Raw genomic sequence first — 26,504 nt, 5'->3', positions numbered from 1 at the left:
GTGCGGGCCGGTGAGTTGAGGGATCCAAAATATGGGGACACCTCCATCCTCTCCTCACTCCCCAGACTTTCCCTGAGGGCTTTGTCCCTCTGGTTCACAGCAGGTTCTCCACTCTGAGCCTTCCGTTGGAGACAAGGGACCAACGTAGCCCAGGGAGCGGAAAAGAAAGGAAAAAGTTAGGGCCGGCAGATGGGAGGGAGTGAGATAGCTTGGTATAGGTCCCCAGTGTCACCAAGGAAGCGGAACGTGCACCAGATACATCCACAGCAGCGATTCTGAAACATTACAGTGTCCTGGGCAGCTGGAGGGCGCGGGGGAGGAGAAGAAGGGTAGGCGGAGTTACGTCCCAACGCGGAAGGCGCGCATTGTTGGGGGGCGGGCCCTGGGACTTTAAAGCTCTCACCGCGGCCGAGGTCCCACAGCGATCAAGAGCTCCTTAACCATGGCAGGTGCAGTCTGCGCTACTCTGATTCTTATCATCGAGGCTCTACTCCAGCCTGACTTTCTTTGGGCAGTGCCAGACGGTGAGTTGCGGGATCGAACTTGTGGGGACACCGCCGTCCCCACTTTATTCCCCAGGCTTCTCCTGCGGGCTCTGGGTCACACTTCATCCCAGCAGGTTCTAGATCTTGCAGCTGCGGTGGGAGCGGCGGGACCGAGGTAGCCCAGGGAGCGGAAAAGAGACAAAAAAGTAAGGGCAGGAGGATGCGAGGGAGCGAGATGGCAGAAGAGAGCGAGATGGCTTAGTGTAGGTTTCCAGTGCCACCATCGTAATCTGAAGGATGTTCGGATGATTCCGCTGGGACATCAGGCCCCGGGCAGCAGGAGGGCGTGCGCTTTGGAGGGCGGGGGAGGGAGGATGGTGACGAATAGGTGGAGCTACAGCCAAACGCGGGAATTGGGCGCTGCTGGGGGCGGGGCCTCGGATTTAAAAGGCTCCGACAGCTGCCGGGGCCCTGCCCTGCTCCTGGGCTTCTTAAGGATAGTAGGTGTAGTCTGAGCTACTCTCATTCTTAGCGTTCAGGCTCTGCTCCCGCCTTACTTTCTTGGAGGGCGCCAGCGGGTGAGTTGAGGAATCGAACTTACAGGGACCCCTCTGTCCCCTTCTAAGTCCCCAGACCTCCCCTGCGGGCTCTGCCCCTCAGGTGCGTGTCCTGCTTCAGGTGCTTGTCCCTGCACCTGCGGAGGGAGCCACAGACCGAGTTAGACCAGGGAGCCAAAGAGAGAGGAAAGGGTAAAGACAGGAGGATGGGAGGGAGCGAGATGGCAGCAGAGAGCAAGAAGGCTTGGTACAGGTCCCAGATGCCACTTCTGTCTTCACTCCTTGGAGGGGGAGGGGGGCTAGAGCTTCTCTAGAGGCCCAGGAGCACGAAAGAGCCACTGTGAAAGGGTGTGCGTCTTCCCGCTGCGGGTGGCATTCACTTCTGGACTCCAGGAGAGGTGTTGTGCGTTTCCAGGGAGGAATTGCCCTGAACTCCTGGAGGCCCCTTTGCCCAGCACAGAAGTCTCTATCACAGGTCGTCCTGAGTCATAGTGGCAGGCCCAGTCCCTTCCAAGTTCATCTACTTTTTAGAATTTTCTTTTCAAGGGAAAGAAAGGTGGGGGGAGGTATCTCATGAAAATCAAAGGGAGATCAGTAGAGTAGGTCCCCAGTGCCATCTCCATGCAGGAAGTGGAGATTCCGCCACCGCAGTGATCTGAACAATAATTCCGCTGGGACACCAGGGCCCAGGCAGCAGGAGGGCTTGCGCTGTGGCGGGCGGGGGAGGGAGGATGGTGACAAATAGGGGGAGCTACAGCCAGATGCGGGAATTGGGTGCTGCTGAGGGCGGGGCCTCGGACTTGGGCTCTGACAGCTGCCAGGTTCCTGCACTGCTCCTGGGATGAAGAAGAGGAGAGAAAATGGAAATACACGGGAATTATATTGGCCAAATTCTGTTGCTATATTGTGTGTTTACAAATATGTAACAACAAATGCTACCATTATGTACAACTATAATGCACCAATAAAAACAGGGAATTAAATTAAAATGATAAATATCACAAAAGGATTTCTTACATTTGAAATATTCCTATTCCAATCAGTAAGAAAACAATTAACTAAAGTATGGCAAATTCTTCTACTAGAGAATTATTCATTTGTCATAAAGTACATCTGAGATGCATTTGTATTTTTGACAAATAACAAGAGTAATGTGAAAAAATAGAATTTTCTTTAAATTGTGTGTGTGTGTGTGTGTGTGTGTGTGTGTGTGTTGCTGGGGATTGAACCCAGGGCCTTGTACATACGAAGCAAGCACGCTACTAAGTAAGCTGTATCCCAAGCCCATATTTTTTTAATTAGTGCATTATAATTATACATAATAGGAACAGGGATGTAGCTCAGTGGTAGGCTGCATACACCAGACCCAGGGTTGATGGAAGACCTTAGAAGATGAATAGGCAGAACTAATATTGTCAAAATGGCCAATTTTGCAAAAGTGATCTACACTTGATGAAATCCCCCATTGAAATATGAATGACAACCTTCATAAAACTGGGTTGGGGGACAGACATAACATTCATCTGGAAGAGTAAAAGAACCAGAATAGATAAAGCAATCCTGAGTAGGATCCCTTTCCTCCTTTCCTCCCTTCCTCCCAACTCTTCATCCTATTTCTCTACCCTTTTGGTCTCCTTTCTATTTTCATGATATTTGTTGTGGTTGTTGTTGTTGTTTCCTTTTTTCTCTTTGGTCTCTACATATGAGAGAAAATGTATGAACCCTAACTTTCTGAGTCTGGTTTATTTCACTTAACATGGTCCTCTTCAGTTCCATCCATTTTTCTCAAACAATATGATTTTGTTCTTCCTTAGGGCTGAATAAAAGTCCATGGTGTATATATACATTTACTTTACCCATTTGTCTGTTGACAGAAAATTAGGCTGGGTCACTGATTTGGCTATGGTCAATTGTGCTGCTATAAACATAGATATTCCTTTATCTCTATTGTATACTCGCTTAATTCTTTTGGATAAATACCAAAAAATGGGATAACTGGATCATATGGTAGTTTCATTCCTAATTTCCCAAATACATGAAATACATGACTTCCAAATAACCCAGCCGATAAATGGGCAAATGAAATAAATATGTTTCTCAAAAAAAAAAAGCACAGATGAGCAGGAAATATATGAAAAACTACACAATGATTTTATCTCCAACTAGAATGGCAAGCATCAAGTACAAAATCACAATTAAAGCCAGTGAGGATGTACAGGGGCAGGAGAGGGGAAAAGAAAACATATACAAGATTGGTAGGAATGTATGTTAGTATGGCTGCTTTTGAGCTACAAGAGCAGAGTTGAGTGGTTGTAACAAGGACTGCAAAGCCTAAAATATGTAATAGTAAGCCATTTACAGAAAATTCCAGGGTCTGGGCTGGAAATAACATTGGAAAGGATAAAGTTGAACTACATGTGTCTTTCAAGGTTTTAGATTGGTACAAATCTCCATGAGTTCTCTAGGATGAGATATTATTTAAATATAGTATCTGGGAAATGGGGAAGACAGTGTCAGAAGATTCCTTGGCCTTCCCTACTAGGGTAGCTCTAACTCCACATGTGACCCACCAAGCCCATGATTGTTCATTTCTATTACAAATTCAGGGAATTTGAAATGACCCCTATGAGCAGAACCTGGGACAGGTTCATTCTTTCCTGGCCCCACATGCACCTTTTTCAGTACCATGGGGCCATGGTGATGCTTCAGATGCCTGGACATGAGGTCAGCTCACACTGTCTCCAGGATGAATGAATGCTTCCTCTCTCTCTCTCTCTCTCTCTCTCTCTCTCTCTCTCTCTCTCTCTTTCTCTCTCTCTCTCTCTCTCTTTAAAAACAAAAGAACACAGAACAAAACAAAAACAAAAGTCAACAATTCTTCCTTGCTCAGGTATTTGAAATGGAGATGCTTCCTTCCAGAACTTCTAACTTTGGATCCACCAGTTATGAGGTAGTCATGGCTGCCATGAGGGTGCTTCTTAGCTTCAGCCAAAGAAGCCAAACTATATTTGCATGACGCAGACAGAATCTCACCCACCTTCCCCACTGGATTGGCTAGGGCAAAGCTGCCTGCATCAGGGCTGTATTCACTCCAGAGGTCTCTGTATGTGCAGCTGAGGACAGCAATGCTGCCAGTACTAGGAGCCTTCACATGCAGGACCTTTGTGGACCTGTATTCCTCTGTGATACCCAGTGAGTGAGTCAGCAGGATGGGATGTTTCCTCTTTGAAAACTGAGCAATTACTTTTCTCCATATGAAAGCCAGATAAAGCCAGGCATGGTGGCACACACCAATAGACAGAAAGGGTACATTTTGAGCAAAAGAACATGAGTACGGCACTGTAGTATGCTGCTTTTAGTCTTTTGGGTATAGAACGAGGAGTGGGATAGAGGGGTCAATTGGTGGTTCCATTCCAAGTTTTCTGAGGAATCTCCACCCTGCTTTCCAAAGTGGTTGCACTAATTTGCATATAGGTTTTGACCATTTGTATTGCTTCTTCTATGAAGTGTCTGTTCAGGTCCTTTGCCCATTTTGATTAGGATATTTAGTTTTTTGGTGTTAAGTTTTGTGAGCTCTTTGCATATCCTAGAGTAGATGCTCTATCTGAGAAGCAGGCAGCAAAATTTTTTTCCCATTTTTTAGGCTCTCTCTTCACATACTTGATTGTTTCCTTTGTTAAGAAGAAGCTTTTCAGTTTGATACCATCCCTTTTATTGATTCTTGATTTTACTTCCTGTGCTTTAGGAGTCTTCTTGAGGAATTTGGTTCCTAAATTGATCTGTTCAAATTTTCTGTACCCTCCTGATTCAATTTTACTAGATCATATGTCTCTTAAATTTAAGACAGAAAATGTTGACAAACTGGTAAACTGTTTTCTTAAAGAAGCTTCCTCCAGTGCCAGAGATCTTGAATTACCTCCAGATCAAGCATCCAAAAACATCTCTCCACATAATTGAAGAACTTGGCTTTCCCTTTGGGAAGAGAAGCACCTTTTTGGTATTTTCTTTCATTTTTGCTTTTCTGTCTTCAACAGAAGTAGGTCTTTGGTTTTTCAGGAGTTTTTCCCTGTGTTTAGGAGGATTCTTGACCTCTTGATCTTGGTGTCGGTGGCTTTGCATCTTTCCTGTCCTTGTGTCACTGTTGTGCATTTTCAGCTGCTGGGTCTCAGAGATTTTCTTACTAGAGCTTTTGTTTAGGTTCTTTATTAACAAAATCTTCATCTTCAGCAGCAGCAAGTTTTGCTGCTTTCTGTTGAACCCTGATACTGCTTCCAGGGTCCAGCTGAACCACACTTCATGTCAAGACCATAGGTGGTGTCATTTTCAAGTCCACAAGGGAAATTATTTACTGCACAGACATTTTTCAAAACTGCCACAATTGCCTTGAGGGGACTGCCTTCATAATTCGTTGCCTTTACACCAACACCTGAAGTGACCATTCTAAAGAATTACTTGTGTTCATTTTCATCATTATCCACCTCAAAGTCATCATCTTTGTCATCCTCTATTCTCAACAAGAAAAATAATTCTGGGGCGTTAGGACTTGTGTCTGTATTAATTGAATCTTTCATTGTGATGTATTTAATGCAAATGGATCCTAATCATTAAGAGGAAAGAATTTGAAAAGATTAGATTTAATGTGATCGAGGAGAGTGAGGCTGGGAGAAAATATAGACATGGGAAGAAAAAGATGGCAAGGAGGCAGGAAAAGGAGGAGGAGAAGTGGGTAGAAGAAGGGCAGAAGGAAGGAGCTCAGTAACCTCCAGCAAGCTCTGCTTCCCCTACAGAGACGGGGTATTCACAGTGAATTTTCATTTTTTAACATCTCCTTTTCTATGTTTGAGCATTCTATTAAAAAGAAATTCTGTGTTGCATTACCTGCTAAACATGTCTTTGACAACATTTTTCTTCACTGAATATCAACTGACCGGTTCTCAGTCCACCATTGTAGATTTGGGGCCAGCCCATGCCACAGGAGAAAAAGGCATATTTGCATATGCCTGACTCCTTCTTGCCTGTTTGTCTGTGATTTATTCTCAATAGAATGTCTCCAGTATATTTTGCTGTATATCTTCTTTTGCTACTACTACTATGCTGCTGGTAGAAGCCTGGAAGACTCTGGTCCATGATTATTAGCAAGAACTAGTTAAGAACAGGGAGGAGAGATTGGGGCTCTATTATTGGTACAAACAAGTGGAGATCTCTTCTGAAGAATGAGCAGAGAGTATGGTTAGGCTGGGGAGGTTCCCTGGAATCTGATGATCAGCTCATAGGGCTCCAGCCTAGGACACCAGACTAGGTTCTGTGCTCCTGTGTGGCAGCTCCCCTTTGCTGCCATGTTCCTGTATCTACTCCATGATGACCTGCCTTGGTGTTCACCAAGACCCATGATGAATTTGGCCTTTGATCTCTGATGCCTCCTTTTTCTCTCTATTGGAAATACTGTCTGTTCAGCTAGGTTTTAAGTTTCAGGAGGACAGATACCATCGTGTATTTTTTGTGCCCAGAACTTGGTTGAGATCACTGAAAGTGCTTTCAGATTAATCCTCCTGGTTACATTCTGCCTGTGAGGGGTCCCTGATAGCATGAGAGTATCCTACAACCTCAGTTAAAGGTGACACCACATAAAAGATCTAGATAGAGAAGGTCTAGGATGAAGACTCCTCCCTCTGCCAGCCTGGCCCTTCAGAGGGAGTCTGGGAGTCACAGAAGGATGGGAACTAATGGTCCTCTTCTCCCTGTCCTGAACCTCACGTCCATGTTTCTCTCACAGGTACCCACTCTCTTTGCCTCGACTTCACTGTCAAATCTCAGTCCAGACCTGGAGAGTCCTGGTGTGAAGTGCAGGGCTCAGTGGATAAGACCACTTTCCTTCAGTATGACAGTGAGAGCAACAAGATCAAACCTTTGGGTCACCTGGGAAGGGAGGTGAATGCCACCAAAACATGGACACAATTGAACGAAATGCTGAGAGAACTGGGACAAGATCTCAGGACGATCCTGCTTCACATGGACGTGGAAAAAAATAAGACCATGGGTAAGTATGGAATGGGGTGAAGAGACAGAGAGAGCAGGAGAGAGGAAGGGGTGGAGTGCACATGTGGAGGAGGCTCTGGGTGTAAAAGAGCTGAATATTGGCCCAGCCTTAGAGGGATGTGGCAATTAATGGAGAAGAAAGGGCAGGCCTGGGAGAAAGAATACAGGCCTCTAAATGTGCAGAGAAACGCTCAACTTATTAGGAGGTGATGGATCTATCAAGAGTGGGAGATGATGGTTTTGTTGTGTATTGCAGGTCATCTCACCCTGCAGGCCAAGATGTCTTGTCAGATTGAAGGAAAAAATCACATTGGTTCATTCTGGAATTTCAGCATTGCTGGACAGCCATCTCTCTGCTTAAATGTGATGCACATGGAGTGGACAGTGATTAATCCTAGAGCCCGAGGGATCAAGGAGAAGTGGGAGAATGACAAAGAACTGACAAAACGTTTAAAGAACGTCTCCATTGGAGATTGCACTCAGTGGCTCAGGGAATTCTCAGAGCACTTGGAGGAAATGCCAGGTAGGGAGCTGAGTTGTCATGATATAGCTCAGCAGAGTGGGAAAGATGTGAGAGTTCTCTTTAAAGGTCTTATTCTGAGGGCTGGAGTTGTGGCACAGTGGTCGAGTGCTGGCCTGGCATGAGTGGGGCACTGGGTTCAATCCTCAGCACTACATAAATAAATAAAGGAAAGGTATTGTGTCAATCTATAGCTAAAAAAATTAAAAAATAAATAAATAAATGCCTAATGGCTTACCGGTAGGATATTAGCGTGTGTGTGTAATGGAAAATTTGTTGGGCTGAATGACTGACTGATTTCTTGATGGGCTTCCTCTCTGGATAGTCAGTGATAGCCATATGGATTTATCACCAGTCTCTCTTTCCCATCTCACCTCCTAAGTGCCCTTAATTATGTAGGAACTCCCATTCTCCATTAAATAATGATCCAGTCATTAATAGTCTGCTAACTAGTTCCCAAGTTATATATACTTCTGTAAGCTTTCAGGCCTGCTCTTCTCCCTATGTTATAATTACCCTTCAACCAGCTTCAGTGTTAACTTCTTATGAAGCCTTCCCTACCCCCTCAGACAAAATTAATTACCACCAGTTGTGTCAACTGCCAAAGTGTCATAAGTACAATAAATATGCCAAAATGGATGGACATTTGCTGTCCGCTTCAGTAGTAATGTGAGCTCCATAAGGACACGGCACAACCTCTGTTCATCTCTGTACCCCCAGGACCTGGTAGAATAGTGGTCCCATAATGAGTCAGTGAATATATCAGTCCCATGGGCTGCATGGGATAACAGGTGCTGAAGAATGGATATTTTCAAATCTGACAGCGATTTGCTCTTTTATTGGTTTTAGCAACAACATCAACAGTCCCAGTTACCGAGCAGTCTCCACGTAACCGATCTGTTTCCATGATCATCATAGTTGTCGCCAGTGGCCTAATCATAATTATCTTCATCATCATCTTCTTTTTCTGGAGGAAAAAAAGAGACAAAATTAAAGGTGAGGAATAGTCTGTCCTCTGTGGTTGTTTTTTTTCTTTAGTGGGGAGCAGTGTCTGTCTTAGTCTGGCAGGGCCTTGGGACAGTGAGGGGAGGGCATACAGGAGTCTCTTCCTGAGTTGGGGCAGTTCTGAGACCTGGAAAACCTGTGTGAGTGTTGGCTTCAGATCTTTGGTTGAGGAGTTATTTGCTCTCTAGGATAATATCACATAGGTTAATAATTTTCCTTCATATTGTAGAAGCTGTTTCATCATCAACTATGACTTCTGTGGACCATGGGAAGGCAACATCATCAGACCAACCCTTGATGGCAAGAAGTGTCCTTTGATGACAGTCTTTATTCTGCCACTCTTTCCAACAAACTGTCCTCCATTTAGGTGGAATTGGAAAGACTGTGGATGTTTTCCTTATTTATAAAAGTGTATAAATCCTGGTTTAATGAGGTTTATTTATGTGTTTTATCTTCAAGATCCACACATGTTAACTCTTTATTTCTTCCAATCTCTCATTGCCCCTCGCCAGAATCTTCTGCTAGTTTGGCCATGCTGGTCGTAGCTCCCATAGATAGGCTCTATGACTGTCTTAGACCCAATTTTCATGGATAGGAGGAAAACGCCTGACACAAAAGAATCGATACTTTATGATTTAATTTATCTACATTTTAAAAAGAGACAAAACTAATCTTTAGTAATAGAAGTCAAACTATGGGGGATTTGGGGGTTTCATGATGGCAGTTTAGAGGAACGCTGCATTCCTAGTTGCTCCATGGCTTGGGATTCAAGCAGCAGGAGTACTGCTTCTCTGCAAGGTGGGTAAAAAAAGTGATTTCACTGAAACTCAATATTGGACAGTCACAGTGGCTTAGAGACTCTGAAGTTTGGGTAAGTAAAACTAAGAAGAAAGAGTACATTGAAACCGACCTCATTTTGGCAGCAGTGGTAGCAGCACTGGTTCAGCACAGAGGGAGAAACAAAATTAACAGATTTAGTACAGAAAATCCGGAGTGTAGACAGCAGTGAGTTGAACCATGATTTCTAATTGCCTCATGTCTGTGTTTCTGCTGGGAACCTCCTATGTAACCGTGGAGGTCAAGGTGGCCCGGTTGCTATGGTGATGCCCAGCCAGAGGAAGCTCCCTGGGAAGGCGCAGAGCTGTATCATTTCAGACCTTAAACTCAGGCATCAACTTCCTGGAATAGAGAATTCTGAGCATGATAACCTCTGTGGAGAGTGGTGACAAAGAATGGGAGAGCAGTGAATGAGATTGGGGGTCTCTGATGACCTCATGACTGTGGCACATCTGGTGCCTGGGAATGTTCCTGGGTGGCTGCATAAGATGCCTAGCTATGATAATGCCCTGCATGAAAAGGATCTTCATAAGAGGCTTAGCTTCAACCTTGATCTCAGGCACATAGCTCCCAGGGATAGAGGAATTCTCATGCTAGACGACCACAATGTTTCACCAGCTCTGCTACTTCTAAGCCTGCCTGCTTAATAGTAACTTTAAACAATGGACCTTCTTGAGCATTTCACAAAGCTGCTAACATTCCACATGGCAACTGTGGATTGCAACTATGGAAAATCTCCATAGATCTTTCTTTTTTCTGTAACTTTCCTGAAGACAAAGAATAATGCTAGCATAGTCCTTAACCTGATATGAGACATACATAAATAAAAATTGCTGGCCAATCTTGAGACCTGCTTCTCTATCAGAAAGCAGCACTCCACCTAATCCCAGCTACATAAGTCACAATCTGTGTGTGAATCTTCATTTTCTAATCTGTTATCACCCTTTGTTGGAACCATGAGTTTGGCCACACTGATTGCAGCAAATCTCGATGTCTCACAATTTTCACTATGAACTTCACGTCTCTCTGCTTTGCTAAAACATTCTCACAAATCACTTTGTGTGTGTGGGTGTGTGCGTGTGTGGGTGTGTGTGTGTGTGTGTGTTGTGCTGTGGAGCAAACCCAGAGCCTGTGCATGAGAGGCAAGCACTCTACCAAGTGCACTATGTCCCCAGCCCACAATAACTTTTTGATGAAAAAAACCTATATAATAAACATCCTGAGCTAGCTCTGGGTTATTCATCCTCCATCAGAGGTTGAATCCCCACCTGGCCTCAGGTTTTTTCTCTATGTGTGTCTGTTTGTCTTTTCTCAGTCCCCCATCACCTCTCACCAGTGTCTGAATTAATAGCTGTGCATGTCGTTGCACCTGAGTCAGAAAAGCTCCCTGAACTTAGCTGATCCAGAGGCCGCACTGAGCAATGGTATTTGAAAAGTGCCCTGTGCTTCCAAATGAGTCATGGGCAACTGAGGCAGAGCCATTTTGAAGTGGCCATTCTGTGTCTGCTTCTTAGGGAGCCAGGAAATCAGAGCAAAGACTGTCACACTGTCCCAGCAGGCACCTACACTACAGCCTAGGGTATACCTAGCAGAATGGAAGTGAAACAGGCACAGAGAAGATTATACCCATGGGGATTCAAGTTGGAAAAGAGAAAGAGAGGCCAACCTGCTTCTCCTTTGAGTCTGGTGACTCATATGACTAGCCAGAGCAGGGCAGGAATCCCAACAGGCAGGTGTGAATATACTCAGGGACTAATTCAGGAAGGCTGTACTCATGGGCAGCACAGTGTGGCGGATTGGCTCCCTTGTGCCATGAGTAGAATTCATGGGAGGTTCCTGAGATCCACACAAGAGATGGGCATCTGCCAGGCCTTAGGGGTGTGTTGATCTAATGCCTCCAGAGCAGAGTCCACCCAACAAAGTCTCTGAGGCCTGATTAGACCTCAGTCCCACCCACAAGCTGTCCCCTCATAGGATTCTGTGGCTTCCCCACCCTGAGAAGGCACCAATCTGGTCTGTGCAGACAAAACTCGCACTGACAGTAGGTAACATCCCATCCTACCACATCCTGGAGAGAAGAGAAGCTGAGAATTATTTGAACCAGCTTCAGTTTAAATCATTCCAACTGGCTTCTAGGTGGGCAGCACAGGAGGAAGAGATTAACAACCCCCAGCGCTTGCTCTCCTGCTCAGTAAGTAGCTCAAGAAGAAATGGAAAGACAATAAAGCAAAGACAGGGATCATCCATCCTTGTAGGCTGTTTTGACCACCTCAGTGAAAACAAGCCCTTCATTTTACATTAAGAATATTTTTTTCTTTTTTCTTTCTTTCGTGTGTGTGTCTGGTGTGCTGATCGGTTCATGGAGATAGATATAGATATAAATACAGATATTTCTTTTTTCTTACTTTTAGCATTTTTTAAAGTGTAGTTATTTCTCCTTGCCTTGAAGCTTAAGATTTGGGGTTTGAATATTTTGGTTTTGTTTTATATTGTTTTCTTTTCCTCTTGTTTCTCTCTTTCTCCCTCTCTTATCATGCCAGCAGCCAGAATCCATTATTCTTTCGTTCACTCTCCCTTTACATTGTTACTTCTATTTTTTCTCTCCCCTTGCTTATAACCATCACCTGTTAAACCTCTTCTGAATTTTTTTCTGGTCACTTTTTGAAATCATTAACTCTTTCCTGTATTTCTATCACATCTTCTTTCTCCTAACTTATTCTTCCACTGCGTAACATGAATTGGTTTATATAACTCCTGCTTCCACCATTAATGCTTTTGTAGTTTTAACTGCTGTGGATGGCAGTTGACACCTGTTGTTTGGTTTAATGCCAGGTCCAGATTATGGTTACGAACTGTTTTTGCTATTGGTAATTTCTGACCCCAACATTTCTGGGGTTTTTGTTTTGTTTTGTTTTTGTGCAATTAACAGTGTAGATGTCATAGTAGGTAAATTCTAACAGAATATGATTTGAGTGAATTAATAAGAGTTCTATGCTCTTTCTTTACCACATTTATCTCAGGCCCAAATTTATGCATTTCTTTTTATGAGATCTGAACCATCAGAGCTAAATATTTTATTCCATCATGAACAATAGCAAAAAAATCATACTTATTCTAAATGGATTTCATGAAAATCTAAAAGATGGGTTGTTTTTTAAGCTCTGCAAAGCTGAGGCAGTATTGCAGAATTATAAAAGATCTCTGTTTTTCTACATATGAAAGCATTATAGTTCTAAAATCTGTAAGAACTTTTGCCTAGGAATGTCTCTTTTGAATTCAATTTTAACAATATCACAATATTTTTCAGATTTTACATTGGCAGTAACATTTAGAAGTACCAATAGTTCAGTGAAGTTGTTCAAGTGTGTCATTTATACTTTAGGGAGTAGTATTTGGGAGGGGCAGGAATTCACCTTTATCAATTACCAATAAATCTAGATATGCTTCAAAGCTTAAAATTGGTTTACAAATAAATATCACTACATTTTTACAGACCACAATTTTAATCACAATTTTAATCAGCCAGAGACCTCTCGCGATCCGGCAGTCTCCAGTGCGCTCTTGGCCACAGCCGACCTTCTGCTGTTGCCGCAGCTCCCATAGCGAAGACGCGCTTCCTGAGTTGTCCAGCAACTTCAGTTGGGCAGCGGTGTGAGAGACCTGCCGCCGCGTGTCGTCGGTGCCACGGGGTGTTTAGTGTGTGCACCTAGCGGGTAGAGCGCTTGCCCCGGCTCCAGGCATTGTACCCACGGCGGCTCCGCCTGACGCGCGGACTGGCCTGCAGCCCGCGTCCCCGGCGTACTTCTGCCGGGGCCAAGTAGTGCGGGGCTTCGGCCGCGGCTCCAAGCAGCTGGGCATCCCCACAGCCAATTTTCCTGAACAAATAGTAGATAATCTTCCAGCTGACATATCCACTGGCATTTATTATGGTTGGGCCAGTGTTGGAAGTGGAGATGTTCATAAGATGGTGGTAAGCATAGGATGGAACCCATACTACAAGAATATGAAAAACTCTATGGAAACTCACATCATCCATACCTTTGAAGAGGACTTCTATGGGGAAATCCTCAATGTTGCCATTGTTGGCTACCTCAGACCAGAAAAGAACTTTGATTCTTTAGAGTCACTTATTTCAGCAATTCAAGGTGATATTGAAGAAGCTAAGAAGCGACTAGATTTACCAGAACATTTGAAACTCAAAGATGACAATTTCTTCCAGGTTTCTAAAAGCAAAATAATGAATGACCACTCATGAATAATAAATATGTACTGCTGGCATGTAATGCTTAGTTTTCTTGTATTCTTTTTAAATGTAATGCCTAAACAATTGTTCTTTTTTTTTAAAGAAAAATTATATTGTTATGTAATATCTGATGCATACAAAAAGTAGTTTATGTATGTTGAGAGAAAGCACACCAATAAATTGAACACTGAAGAACTCACAAAAAAAAAAAAAAAAAACTAGTGAAAGACTGTCTGTCTCCATCTCTTGTCAATGAGGAAAGGCCAGAGTGATTCCTTGATTCCTATTCGAAATGGTGTTTGCTGGCCAATGCCCAAGGTCTCCAATTTGGAACAGTCAAGCTGAGCATTATGTGGACGTTGTGCTCCTATGACTGGGCTGTCAGTGATAGGTCTTAAGTGACTGCTGGGGAGGTTGAAGGCATCTGCAATTGCACATGCCATTTCATACTTGGTCATCTGTTCATTACCAGACCAGTGAAAGGTTCCCTTAATTGATGGGTCCAGCATTCTCTTTTCTGCCAGTTGTCGACACACAGTAGCCACATCTTTGACATGTGTGGGAAACCTCTGCTGCCAATGGTCCGTGTTTGCTGACTTGTTGCTGAACTGCACTTTATCAAACATGACCGTCACAGCACTTTCTTCAAGCTTTTCAACTTCTCCATACAGAACAGGAATTCTCAAAACAGCAGCTCCCAAGTTATTCTCCAGGACTGCCTTTTCTCCTTCTAATTTTGTTTTACCATACAAATTTAGGGGACTTGGTATGTCTTCCTCACTGTAAGGTGGATCTGTTCCATCAAATACATAATCTGAGCTAATATAAATGAGAAATGCTCCAATTGCAGCTGCTTCCTTAGCTAAATTCCCAGACGCATCCACATTAAGTTGAGAAGCAGCATCTGGCTGATTCTCTACAACATCTGGTCTTCTCTCTGCTGCACAATGTACTATGACATGAGGCTGAAATTCATGAATGATGTGATGAACTGCATTAGTATCCAACAGATTAACCTGTTCAAATTTTGGTCTTGCTCTTCTAAAACCACAACCAACAGCATGCCAATTATTCTGGTGAAATTCTTTGTATACAGCTCTGCCAAGGAGTCCAGTGGCACCAGTAATTAGAACCGGCCTACTCGGGATGTTTACTTCCTCCTGTTCCATGTCCTCCGGCATTTCAGGCATGATTCCAAAATTATTTCGGGAAAACAATCAGAACAGGTCTCAGCAACTGCCTTCTCGGCTGGCTCTTTGTTTCCTCCGCCTTCAGAAAGTAGGCATGCTCATTTTGCTGTGCTGCCTTGTGTGGGTGTTGGCTTAGTTCTTGGACAATAACTCAGTGCTTTGTGGTCGGCCAGTTCCGGAGCGAGCCGATATGATAATGTGCTGAGTGTTCTAAGAACCAGTAAAAACTGGTAAGAACCAGTTGACCTGTACTTCCTGGCTCTGGGCGCCAGTGCTGAATTCCTTGCCTTATTGGCTGCTGCTGTGTTGCTATGCGCTTTTGTCCAATCACATGAGACTTAGGCCGCGGCTCTAGTATATTAGGGGTGGTCTTTTCGGGCTCAGGGTCCTTTCTCTCATCGAACCATAATGGAAGCTCCCAGTAAAGCGTGCTAAAGAAGAATCCTGTTTGTTGTCGTCATTCCTGCCGGCGGGTAGACGCGACAGAGAAAACCTTTCAGAGTTCCAGGGCAAGGGCATAGCCACCCCACACCCACACAGAAAGCGAACTTGTGCTGGGTTCCTTATTCACCAAAGTGTGACTCCGCAGCCTAAGATCAGGAAACATACAGGCTTGAGGCTTCCACTGATAAGAAACTGGAATATCACTGCTTCTATCAAGAGGCAACAATAAGGGCCTGGTAAAATGTCACCAAGGTCCCTGTGGCCTGGCTGCACCAGAGGTTTCTCTACCAGGGGTGCTAACAGTTATCCTATTACTAAGTAACAGAGAGTCTTGCATAGGGTTGCCTATCTTTTGTTTCTCCTACTAACAGCCAACTTCCTATGATTATCCTCTCACAAGTCATATAATCTAATACATGCATATTCTCACATCCTACCTCATAAACATCTCCTCCAACCACCTAGTCCGCCTTCCACCATCAGAAACTGTAAACCATTATGCAAACCTATTGATTATATGGTTGAAGAAAACCAAACTCATCGTTTATGTTCATAGTGACAATACTATAAACATAAAAATAAAAGCTAACTGATATATGGCTGCACATTCGATACATTGAGGGCTATAATAATAATCTCTCCCTTAAAAATGAAGTATGGGTAACCTGTAGGCACACTATAAGGCAATAGGACAGAAGCTGTAATATCTCAGATCTACACTGCAAGAGAGGAAGACACATAGACATCATTAAAAAAGAAAAACAAGGGAGGAAAGTGCCCCAAATAAACCAAGATACTACAACAATAGAATCCATAGATAGTGAAGTAGGTAAAATATCAGAGAAGGAGTTCATAATATACATAATTAAAATGATTTGGGAAGAACGACCTAAGTGAGCAGATAAAAGTAAAAATCAATCACTCCAACAAAGAGATAAGAGAACAAATTCAGGTGATCATTGATCACATCAACAAAGAGATCAGAGAGCAAACACAGATTACAAGAGATTACTTCAAGAAAGATATAGAGATACTGAAAAAAAACAGAAATCCTTGAAATGAAAGAAACAATAAGCAAAAAAACTCAATAACATCATCAACAGACTAGATGACTTGGAAAACAGAACTTCAGACTGAAAACAAAATATACATTCTTGAAAATAAAGTTGACCTCACAGTAAAGATGGTAAGAAACCATGAACAGAACATCCAAGAATTATGGGATAACATCAAAAGACCAAATTTAAGATTTACTGGGATATTGGAGGGTTCAGAGATTCAAACCAAAGGAATGCACAATCTCTTCAATGAAATAATATCCAAAAATTTCCCAAGAATGAAGAATGAATTGAAAAATCAAATACAAGAGGCCTATAGGACACCAAGTGTACAAAATTACAACAGATCTACACCAAGACACATTATAATGAAAATGCTTAGCATGCAGAATAAGGACAGAATTTCAAAGGCCACAAGAGAGAAAAGTCAGATTACCTCTGAGAGAAAACCAATGCAAATCTCAGCAGATTTTTCAACCCAGACTCTCAAAGCTAGGAGATCCTGGAACAACATATACCAAGACTTAAAAGATAATGGATACCAACCAACAATATTATATCCAGCAAAATTAAGCTTCAAATTTGACAATGAAATAAAAACCTTCCATGATAAACAAAAGCTAAAAGAATTTACAGCAAGAAAGCCTGAACTACAGAACATTCTTGGCAAAATATTCCACGAGGAGAGAATGAAAAACAACAATGAAAATCTGCAAAGGGAAGAACTTCAATAAAAGAAAAGCAAATTAAAGGAGAAACCAAGTCAAGCTAAATACTAAAAATAAACAAAAATGCCCGGTTATCCAAATCATATTTCAGTAATAACCCTAAATGTTAATGGCTTAAAGTTACCAATCAAAAGACATAGGCTGTTAGATTGGATTTAAAAAAAAACAAAAGAACCAACAATATGCTGCCTTTAAGAGATTCATGTCATAGAAAAAGATGCCCACAGACTGAAAGTGAAATGTTAGGATAAAATATACCATTCACATGGCCTACATAAGTAAGCAGGGGTTTCCATCCTCATATCAAATAAAGTAGACTTCAAGCAAAAGTTAATCCAAAGGGATAAAGATGGACATTTCATACTGCTTAATGGAACCATACATCAACAAGGCATAACAGTTATAAATATATATACCCCCAAAAGTGGAGCATCTATGTTCATCAATCAAACTCTTCTCCAGTTCAAGAGTCAAATAGATCACAACACAATAATTCTGAGTGACTTTAACACCTTTGCACCACTAGATAGATCTACCAAAAAAAAAGCTTAAAAAATAAACTATAGAACTCAATAATACAATCAATAACTTAGACTTAACTGAGCTTAATTATAATCCATCAATGAATGAATACACTTTCTTCTCAGTAGCACATGGATCCTTCCCTAAAATTGACCATATGTTATTATGCCACAAAACAAATTTTAGTAAATACTGAAAAGTAGAGATACTACCCTGCATTCTATCAGACAATAATGGAATGAAATTAGAAATTAATGAGAAAATAAAAAATAAATGATACTCCAACACCTGGAGACTAAATAATATGCTACTAAATGAGCAATGATTAACAAAAGATATCAATGAGGAGATGAAAAAATTCTTAAAAGTAAATGAGAACACTGATACAACATATTGAAATCTCTGGGACACTGTGAAGGCTGTTTTAACAGGAAAGTTCATTGCATGGAGTTCATTCCTTCAAAGAAGAAAAACTCAACAAATAAATGACCTAACATTACATCTCAAAGCCCTAGGAAGAGAAGAACAAATCAACCCCCAAAGCAGCAGAAGGTAGGAGATAATTAAAATTAGAGCTGAAATCAATGAAATTGAAACAAAACAACAATTGAAAAAATTGACAAAACAAAAAGTTGGTTCTTTGAAAAAATAAGTAAAATTGATAAACCCTTAGCCATGCTAACAAAGATAAGGAGAGAGAAAACAAAAATTATTAACATCCATGATGAAAAAGGAAATATTATGATGGACACAACAGAAATACAGAAGATAATTAGAAATTATTTTGAAAATTTGTACTCCAATAAAGTGGAAAATATCAAAGACATCAACAAATTTGTCAAGGCATATGATATGCCTAATCCAAATCAGAATAATATACACAATTTCAACAGATCAAATTCAAGCAAGGAAATAGAGGACTCCATCAGAAGTCTACAAACCAAGAAAAGCCCAGGACCAGATGGATACACAACTGAGTTCTAAAAGACCTTTAAAAAGAACTGACACCAAAACGTCTCAAACTATTTCATGAAATAGAAAAATTGTCGAAATGACCATACTACCAAAAGCACTATATAGATTCAATGGAATTCCAATCAGAATCCCAGCGGCATTTCTTATAGAAATACAGAAAGCAATCATGAAATTCATCTGGAAACATAAGAGACCCAGAATAGGTAAAGCAATCCTTAGCAAGAAGAGTGAGGCTGGTGGCATCACTATTCTAGAACTAAAACTATACTACAGAGCAACAGTAACAAAAACAGCATAGCATTGGCACCAAAACAGTCTGGTAGACCAATGGTACAGAATAGAGGACACAGAGACTAACCCACAAAATTACAATCATCTTATCTTAGAAAAAGTGCCAAAAACATACATTGGAGAAAAGATAGCCTCTTCAACAAATGGTGCTGGGAAAACTGGAAATCCATATGCTACAAAATTAAATTAAACCCCTATATCTCACCATGCACAAAACTCAACTCAAAGTGGATCAAGGACCTAGCAATTAAACCAGAGACCCTGTGTCTAATAGAAAAAAAATAGGCCCTAATATCCACCATGTGGGATTAGGCCCCAACTTCTTTGGCGCAAGAATTAAAATCAAAAATCAATAAATGGGATGGACTCAAACTAAAAAGTTTCTTCTCAGCAAAACAAACAATTAGTGAAGTGAATAGAGAGCCTAAAGAATGGGAGCAGATCTTTACCACAAGCACATCAGATAGAGCATTAATCTCTAGAATACAAAAAGCATTCAAAAAACCTAACAGCAAAAACAAGGAACTGAACAGACATTTCTCAGAAGAGGATATACAATCAATCAACAAACATATGAAAAAATGTTCATCATCTCTAGCAATTAGAAAATGCAAATAAAAACTACTTTAAGATTTCATCTCACTCCAGTCAGAATGGCAGTTATCAAGAATACAAACAGCAATAAGTGTTGGTAAGCATGTGGGCAAAAAAGCACACTCTTACATTGCTGGCGGGACTGCAAATTGGTACAGCCAATCTGGAAAGCAGTGGAGATTCCTTGGAAAACTGGGAATGGAGCCACCATCTGACCCAGCTATCCCACTCCTCAGTTCATACCCAATGGATTTAAAAACAACATATTACAGGGACACAGCCATATCAATGTTTACAGCAGCACAATTCACAATAGTTAAACTGTGGAACCAACCTAGATGCCCTTCAGTAGATGAATGGGTAGGAAAACTTTGGTATATATACACAATGGAAGATTATCTGCATTAAAAGAGAATAAAATCATGGCAATTGCAGGGAAATGGATGAAGTTGGAGAATATCATGCTAAGTTAAGCATGCCAATCCCAAAAAAACCAAAAGCCAAATGGTTTCTTTGATATGAGGACACAGACATAATGGTGATTGGGGGTGAGCATGGGAAGAATGGAGATACTTTAGATAGGGCAAAGGGGAAAGTGGGGAAGGAAGGGGGCAAGAGGGTAGGAATGATGATGGAATGAGTTAGACATCATTACCCTAAGTACATGTATAAGACATGAGTGGTGGGGCTGGGGATGTGGCTCAAGCGGTATCGCGCTCGCCTGGTGTGCGTGCAGCCCGGTTTCGATCCTCAGCACCACATACAAACAAAGATGTTATGTCCGCCGATAACTGAAAAATAAATATTGAAATTCTCTCTCTCTCCTCTCTCTCTCCCTCTCTCACTCTCTCTTTAAAAAAAATTTAATTTAATTTAAAAAAAAGACATGAGTGGTGTGAAAATATTCTATGTACAATCAGTGTCTTGAAAAATTGTGTTCTGTATGTATAATATGAAATGAATTGCATGCTGCCATGATGTATAATAAATCCGAATAAATTTTTAAAAACAAGTTAAAAAAGCAGAGAGAATAACTTTCAGTAGACTTTCAATTGATGCTTGATAAAGACATTCTCAATGCAGTTTTCAGATTTTGTGCTCAAGTGTTTAAAATTCAGTTACCTAAAGACAAGAATGTATAAACAATAGAAGTGGGTACTTAGGGGAGAAAGATATGAATGTAACATTTTAGAATTTGGACTATGCAAATACTAAAGGATAATGATTTAATTAATGTATGTAATGCTATTTGTTAAGTACTAAGTCAAATCTAAAATATAAAGATCAAGATTTTCAGCTTAGTCTGGGCCTGATAGGGCATGCCTTCAATCCCTGCAGCTTAGGAGGTTGAGATAGGAGCATCAGGAGTTCAAAGGCAGCTTCAGCAACAGTGAGGTGCTAAGCAACTCAGTGATGAAACCCTGTCTCTAAATAAAATAAAATATAGGGCTGGGGATGGTCTCATGGCTGAGTGCCCCTGAGTTCAATTCCTTTTAGCACCCCCCCAGAAAATTTCAGATTAATATTTTAAGTTTTTTGTTCATAAAATTTTTGCATTGGTACTAACAATAGGTATTTGAAATGAAAATATTTAATTTCCTACTTGTTGCTGTTAGTCATTTTGAAAGTTTACAATGTGTGAGGGACCAGAGCAAAATTTTATAATCTTTCAACCACAATATTGGCTAACAGGCCAAAAGTAGGAAAAACAGTAGTGGAAGATTTACAAATTCCCACAACCACCTAGAAATAATTTTAGGAAAAGCATTTTACTATTAACTCATAGATAGGGACTCTTGAAAATGAAGAAGAATTAGTACCAGTTACTTTCTTGCCTTTCACCCTTTGGTCAGACTTGGTCAGTGAGAGGAGCAAGACAAGTCAATCTACATAATTGAAACTGTCTGCTTGTGCAATACAGGTCAGGTTTTCTGCTTGTTTTGGGATTTTGTCCTGGGAATCAAACCTGTGCCCTGGCTCTGTTCGTCAGCTTCCCCTCTTCCCATCACTGTGACAAAATATTGAGAGAATTAATGTATAATATTAATATATGCTCCCAGTTTGGGAGTTTGGGGGCCTGTGGTCCTGTGGGGCAAGGCAGCGTACCATGGTAGGAGTACAGAACTCTCAGTAGCTCCCTGTGGCATCCCCCCATCTTAAAGTTTCCCCCAAGTCCTAACAGTGCCACACTAGGGCCAAGTCTTTAACCCAGGGGCTTTGGGCTACATTCTAGATCCAAACTATAGTACTGGTGCATGCTAGGCCAGTGCTGTGCCACTGAGCTTCATCTCCAGTCCCCAGGTCAACTGGAAATAGTCTCACTTCTGAATCAAGAGAAAGCGCCTTGGGGCGGAGGGGAGGGCAATAGGAGGGGATGAAACTATACCCAGACCCCAAAGGCAGGGTGCTGTAAGGGGCCTTGCCTGGAGGAAAAGGCTCTGACCTCCCCTTAGGTCCAAGTGCCTTAAGGATGACAGGGTGGTCTGCATTACACTCTCTTTTCATCCAGGCTCTGCTCCCTCCTTTCTTTCTTTGGGAGGCGCTGGCAGTAGAATTTGAGGGATCAAAATGACAGGAAGCCCACCTCCGTGCCCTCCTCAGTCTCTAGACTTCCCTTAGGGGCTCCTTCCCGCTGGTCCACTCCCCTGTAGCAGGTTCTCGACCTTGAGCCTGTGGTGGGAGCCAAGGGACCCAGGTAGCCCAGAGAGTGGAAAAGAGAATAAAAAATTAGGGCAGGCTTGGGAGGGAGCCAGACTGCAGGAGGGAGAGATGGCTTGGTGTAGGTCCCCAGTGCCACCTCCATAGAGGAAGTGGGACATGGGAGGATCCCTCTACCTCAGCCATGGGAATGATGATTCTGCAGGGTCCTGGTGGCCTTGGCAGCTGGAGGGCGTGGTCCAACCGGATGCAGGAGGACCACGCTGCGGGCTGCCAGCCCCGGCTTTTAAAGGCTCTGACCTCTGCCCAGGTCCTGCCTTGCTCCCCAGCGCCTTCAGGATGGCAGGTGCAGTCCCCACTCCTCTTTCTTATCATCCAGGCTGAGCTCCGCCTTACTTTCTTTTTGCACTGGGCTGTGAGTTGCGGAATCGAACTTATGGGGACATCTCTGTCCCCTCCTCAGTCCCCAGACTATGGGCTCTGTCCCACAGGGGCACTTCCTTTATCAGGTTCTAGACCCTGCTCCTGCAGAGGGAACAGGAGACAGAACTAGACCAGGGAGCAGAAAAGAGATGAAAAGATTAGGGGCAGTGGGATAGGAGGAAGTGAGCTAGCAGGAGAGAGCAAGATGGCTTGGTGCAGGTTTCAGGTGCCACTTCTGTCCTCACTGGGGGGCGGGGGGGAGAGCGGCGCTGAGCCTTCCTGTCCTGGGGCCCAGGAGCATGAAAGAACCACAGTGAAAGGGTGTGGGTTTTCCAGCTGAGGAGGGCGTTCACTTCTGCACACTAGGGGCTGTGTTGTGGCCCCTTTGCCTAGCACAGATGCCTCTATCATAGGTTGTCCTGGTAGTGGCAGGTCCAGTGGCTTCCAAGTTCATGTGTTATTTACTCTTTAGAATTTTCTTTTCAAGGAAAGAAAAGTGGGGGGAGGTGTCTCATGAAAATCAAAGGGGGATCAGTATTGTAGAGGAAAGAGTCCAGGCGAAGGGAGGAGAGGAGAGAAAGAGGAAATACTGGAGAATTATATTGGCTAAATTCTGTTGCTATATTTTGCGTGTACGAATATATAACAACAAATACGAATATTATGACAACTACAATGCACCAATACAACTATGGAATTAAATTAAAATTTAAAATATCAAAAAGAATTTTCTTACATTTGAAATATCCCCATTTCAATCAGTAGGAAATTACTTAAGTATGGTAAATCCATCTGCTAGAGAAATATTCAGTTGTTATAAAGAAAGAACATCTGAAATGCATCTGTATTTTTGATAAATAACAAGAGCAAGATGAAAAAAATAGAACTTTCTTTAAAGATTTTTTTTTGTTTTTTATATACTGCTTTATAATAATACACAATAGGAACAGGGATGGGGCTGCATGCACCAGTCCCTATGTTAAAGAAAGACATTAGAAAATAAATAGGCAGAATTGATATTGTCAAAATGGCCATATTTTCAAAAATGATCTACAGATTTGATGACATCTCCATTGAAATATAAATGGCAACCTTCACAAAACTAGAGGGGGAAAAACAGTCATAAAATTCATCTGGAAGAATAGAAGAACTGGAATAGCTAAACCAATCCTGAGTAGGAAGATGGAGGCATGTGACAGTCCCTGGTCACAAATTATACTACAGAGCTATAGAAGAAAGAAAAATTGCATGGTATCTGGAAGAAAAAAAAGATATGCGGATGAATAGAATAGAGTAGAAAACAAAGAGGAAAATTCACATTGATATGAACATTTGATTGTTGACAAAGGTGCCACATATATATTTTGGAGTGGTTAAGAAAGAAGGGGGAAGAAATATGCTGTCTGAAATCCCACCCAAAACCCAAGAACAAGGTTCTAGGCCCCTCTCTTTGGACAAGATTCTCCCCACCCCCAGGTCCTATGGCCCCTCCTATCTGGAGGAGGAGCAGGCTCCTAGTCAGGGAGCAGATCCAGTCATTACAGCTGCAGTCCTGAGACACCAAGGCCTACAGCAGGGCTGGGGCCGATTCTGGCCTGTGAGAAAGAAGGGAGGACCTAGTTGGTGGAGGAGGGATACACATGACCCAAGGTGAGCATGGCTCTGAGATTGGGAGTGACTGGTGAGGGGTCACCAGGAGAACTGAGATAGGATTTCTTGAGAGTTGAAGGAACATCGGTTTCTTTTCCAAAGGTTAAAGATGCTCCCAAGAAGCTTTTGGAACTCTGATTCAGTTAAAGAACTGTGCTTTCTGGTCTTCTGCCAGTCGATTCCCTGCTATTCCTCCATAGAGCAAACGAAGATTGAACTACAAATCCAGATGCCTCCAGAGAGTCAGTCATGGGTTCTAACTTAGCCTAGAACTCTCCCACTCACATCCCGCAGGGGCGACCATTGGGCACCCGTGGGAGGGATGGGCTCTTTGTGAAATAAAAGCTATGAGGGTGTATGTGAAGAAATTAAGACAAAAAGGCAAGAATTATATATTTGCAAAGCAGGGGCATGACTGGTTGAGCCAACCAGAAGGGCCTGACTTGTAACAAAGAATAAGCCTGCACTTGGTATATTTATAGCAGTACAAATCAAAGTTAGTTTTAGGACTTGTTTGTCCTCTAGGTAATAGCCTTATTACCTTAAATTAACTTATGTTTTATATTAGAATTGGTACTCATATAAGACATTGACAAATAATAGTTGTAAAGTTTGTAAGGAAAATACAATATAAAATTAACAAGAGTAAATAACATTTAATTTTTTATTACTTATGAATTAAGGAACTAATTTTGAATATTCATTTAGTGATATATCATATTTTTATTTATTGTATGAATACAATAATTTGTATAACAAAAGTTTATCTTTTAAACTTAACTTTAAGTGAACTTGAATAATTATCTTAACCTGGATTGACATGAGAGGCAGAGTTTTAATTTAAGAGAGATGGCCTCTGCAAAAAATACAAAAGATTCAAACCGATACTTTTTATAATAAGAAATACATATGTTCAATGAGCAGAGGAGAAATATCTTCCACCTATTAATAATAAAAAACAGGAAGCAAATGAATGAATAGCTTTTTATCTACCAAATTAGGAAAGGTTTTTATTATCATAAAAATCTAGTGTTGATCCAAGTATGAGGAATTAGTACTTTCAAATACTGCTGGATAGAATGTGAATTTGTAGTATCTTTCAGGACAGTAATTTTAAAATCAGTGAATTAATCCTTGATGGGATTATCTGAGTGGTGACTGGAGGAGGTGGGGCATTGAGGGCATGCTTTGGGGTATGTATCTGCATCTGGTGAATGGAGTCAGTCTCTCTCTCTCTCTCTCTCTCTCTCTCTCTCTCTCTCTCTCTCTCCCCTCACCACTTCTTTCTGATCATCATTTGAGCTACTTTCCTCTGCCACATTCTTCTGCCAGATGTTCAGCCTCACTCAAGCCCTAATGAATGCAGCCAGTCTTCTATGAATTAAGACCTCTGAAACCCTGTGAGCCCTCAAACAGACTTTTCTTCCTCTACAATTGTTCTGGTTGAGTCTTTTAGTCACAGCAGCAAGAAAGCTGACTAAAACAATCCATAAACAGATTAATCCATTAAGGAGGTCAGAATCCTCATGAACTAATTGTCTCCCCAAAACCCTGTTTCTGAATATTGCTGCTTTGAAGACCACATGAATTTTAGGGGGCATTTAAGATCCAAACCATAGGAGACCACCTTCTTTTTATAACATTTAGATTAGAAACCACCGCTTTGCCTTTAGAAAATATCTTTGCCATGTGTTCAGATGTCCATCAGGATTCCATTACCAACCACTAGCACCTTCACACCTTCACCACACAAGTGCATAGGGGTGGACACCCTCCCATGGCATTACACCTGTCTATTTCAGGTCTAGAGCAAAGAGTAGAAGGGACTAGAAATTGAACTTGTTAGAAAACAAAATTAGAGGAAACACTGGGCTCCATCTTACTACTCCATTCATATTGTGGAGATAAGGACATGCATAACTTTGAGTGACATGGACTGCAGAGGGAGCCTGCTCTTAGCTGAGGACTATGATCACAGTGTGTCACTGGGGCTGAGGATTGTTCCATTGGCAAGGTATTCACCTGCACATACCTGCAGCTTCCTTAGGTGCACAGAAGCAGCATGAAGGAATCACATCTGGCTGGTTCTGAGAAGCACTTTTAACCTGTGGTTTAAAAGTAACCTGAAGGTGTCTATAAACATTATAGTAACCAGGTTACACTATAGTGTGGATATTAACAATATCAGACATCCACCATACACATTGCTTCCAAATTTATGGAGCTCTTTCTTTCTTGATCTTCACAGTGTTTCTACAAAGACACTATAAGCCCTGCTGCCAGCCTCT

At 41.9% G+C, this 26,504-nt stretch overlaps 5 protein-coding genes across 5 annotated transcripts in view; 4 read left to right on the top strand and 1 right to left on the bottom strand.

Moving 5' to 3' along the window:
• LOC308650085 (UL16-binding protein 2-like) overlaps nucleotides 1–26,504 on the top strand; it is a 238,767-nt gene that overhangs the window by 118,752 nt on the left and 93,511 nt on the right. The gene's annotated exons all lie outside the window — the stretch shown is intronic.
• LOC308649527 (UL16-binding protein 1-like) overlaps nucleotides 1–26,504 on the top strand; it is a gene marked incomplete at both ends in the record, with an annotated part of 75,919 nt that overhangs the window by 1,117 nt on the left and 48,298 nt on the right. The window lies entirely within an intron of this gene.
• On the top strand, nucleotides 443–8,921 carry LOC308650426 (retinoic acid early transcript 1E-like; the record flags this gene model as incomplete). The annotated part of the gene is made up of 5 exons (XM_081296441.1): nucleotides 443–524; nucleotides 6,816–7,079; nucleotides 7,335–7,601; nucleotides 8,448–8,594; nucleotides 8,833–8,921. The coding sequence occupies 5 exons, from the start codon at nucleotides 443–445 to the stop codon at nucleotides 8,919–8,921; spliced, it is 849 nt and encodes a 282-aa protein (XP_081152567.1).
• Nucleotides 10,798–13,695, top strand: LOC308650425 (riboflavin kinase-like; the record flags this gene model as incomplete). Its single annotated transcript, XM_081296440.1, has 2 exons — nucleotides 10,798–10,864; nucleotides 13,178–13,695. The coding sequence occupies 2 exons, from the start codon at nucleotides 10,798–10,800 to the stop codon at nucleotides 13,693–13,695; spliced, it is 585 nt and encodes a 194-aa protein (XP_081152566.1).
• On the bottom strand, nucleotides 13,875–14,960 carry LOC308649163 (methionine adenosyltransferase 2 subunit beta-like). The gene has a single exon (XM_081294632.1). The coding sequence runs from the start codon at nucleotides 14,871–14,873 to the stop codon at nucleotides 13,902–13,904; it is 972 nt and encodes a 323-aa protein (XP_081150758.1). The 5' UTR covers nucleotides 14,874–14,960; the 3' UTR covers nucleotides 13,875–13,901.

This window comes from Spermophilus citellus (assembly GCF_964194105.1).
Source record: "Spermophilus citellus genome assembly, chromosome: 5".
Lineage (NCBI taxonomy): Eukaryota > Metazoa > Chordata > Mammalia > Rodentia > Sciuridae > Spermophilus > Spermophilus citellus.
This window is presented reverse-complemented; position numbering and strand designations above follow the sequence as displayed.

Bases quoted from the DNA above. Each gene is read 5' to 3' on its own strand.
- LOC308649163 (XM_081294632.1), bottom strand. From the start codon at position 14,873: ATGCCTGAAATGCCGGAGGACATGGAACAGGAGGAAGTAAACATCCCG.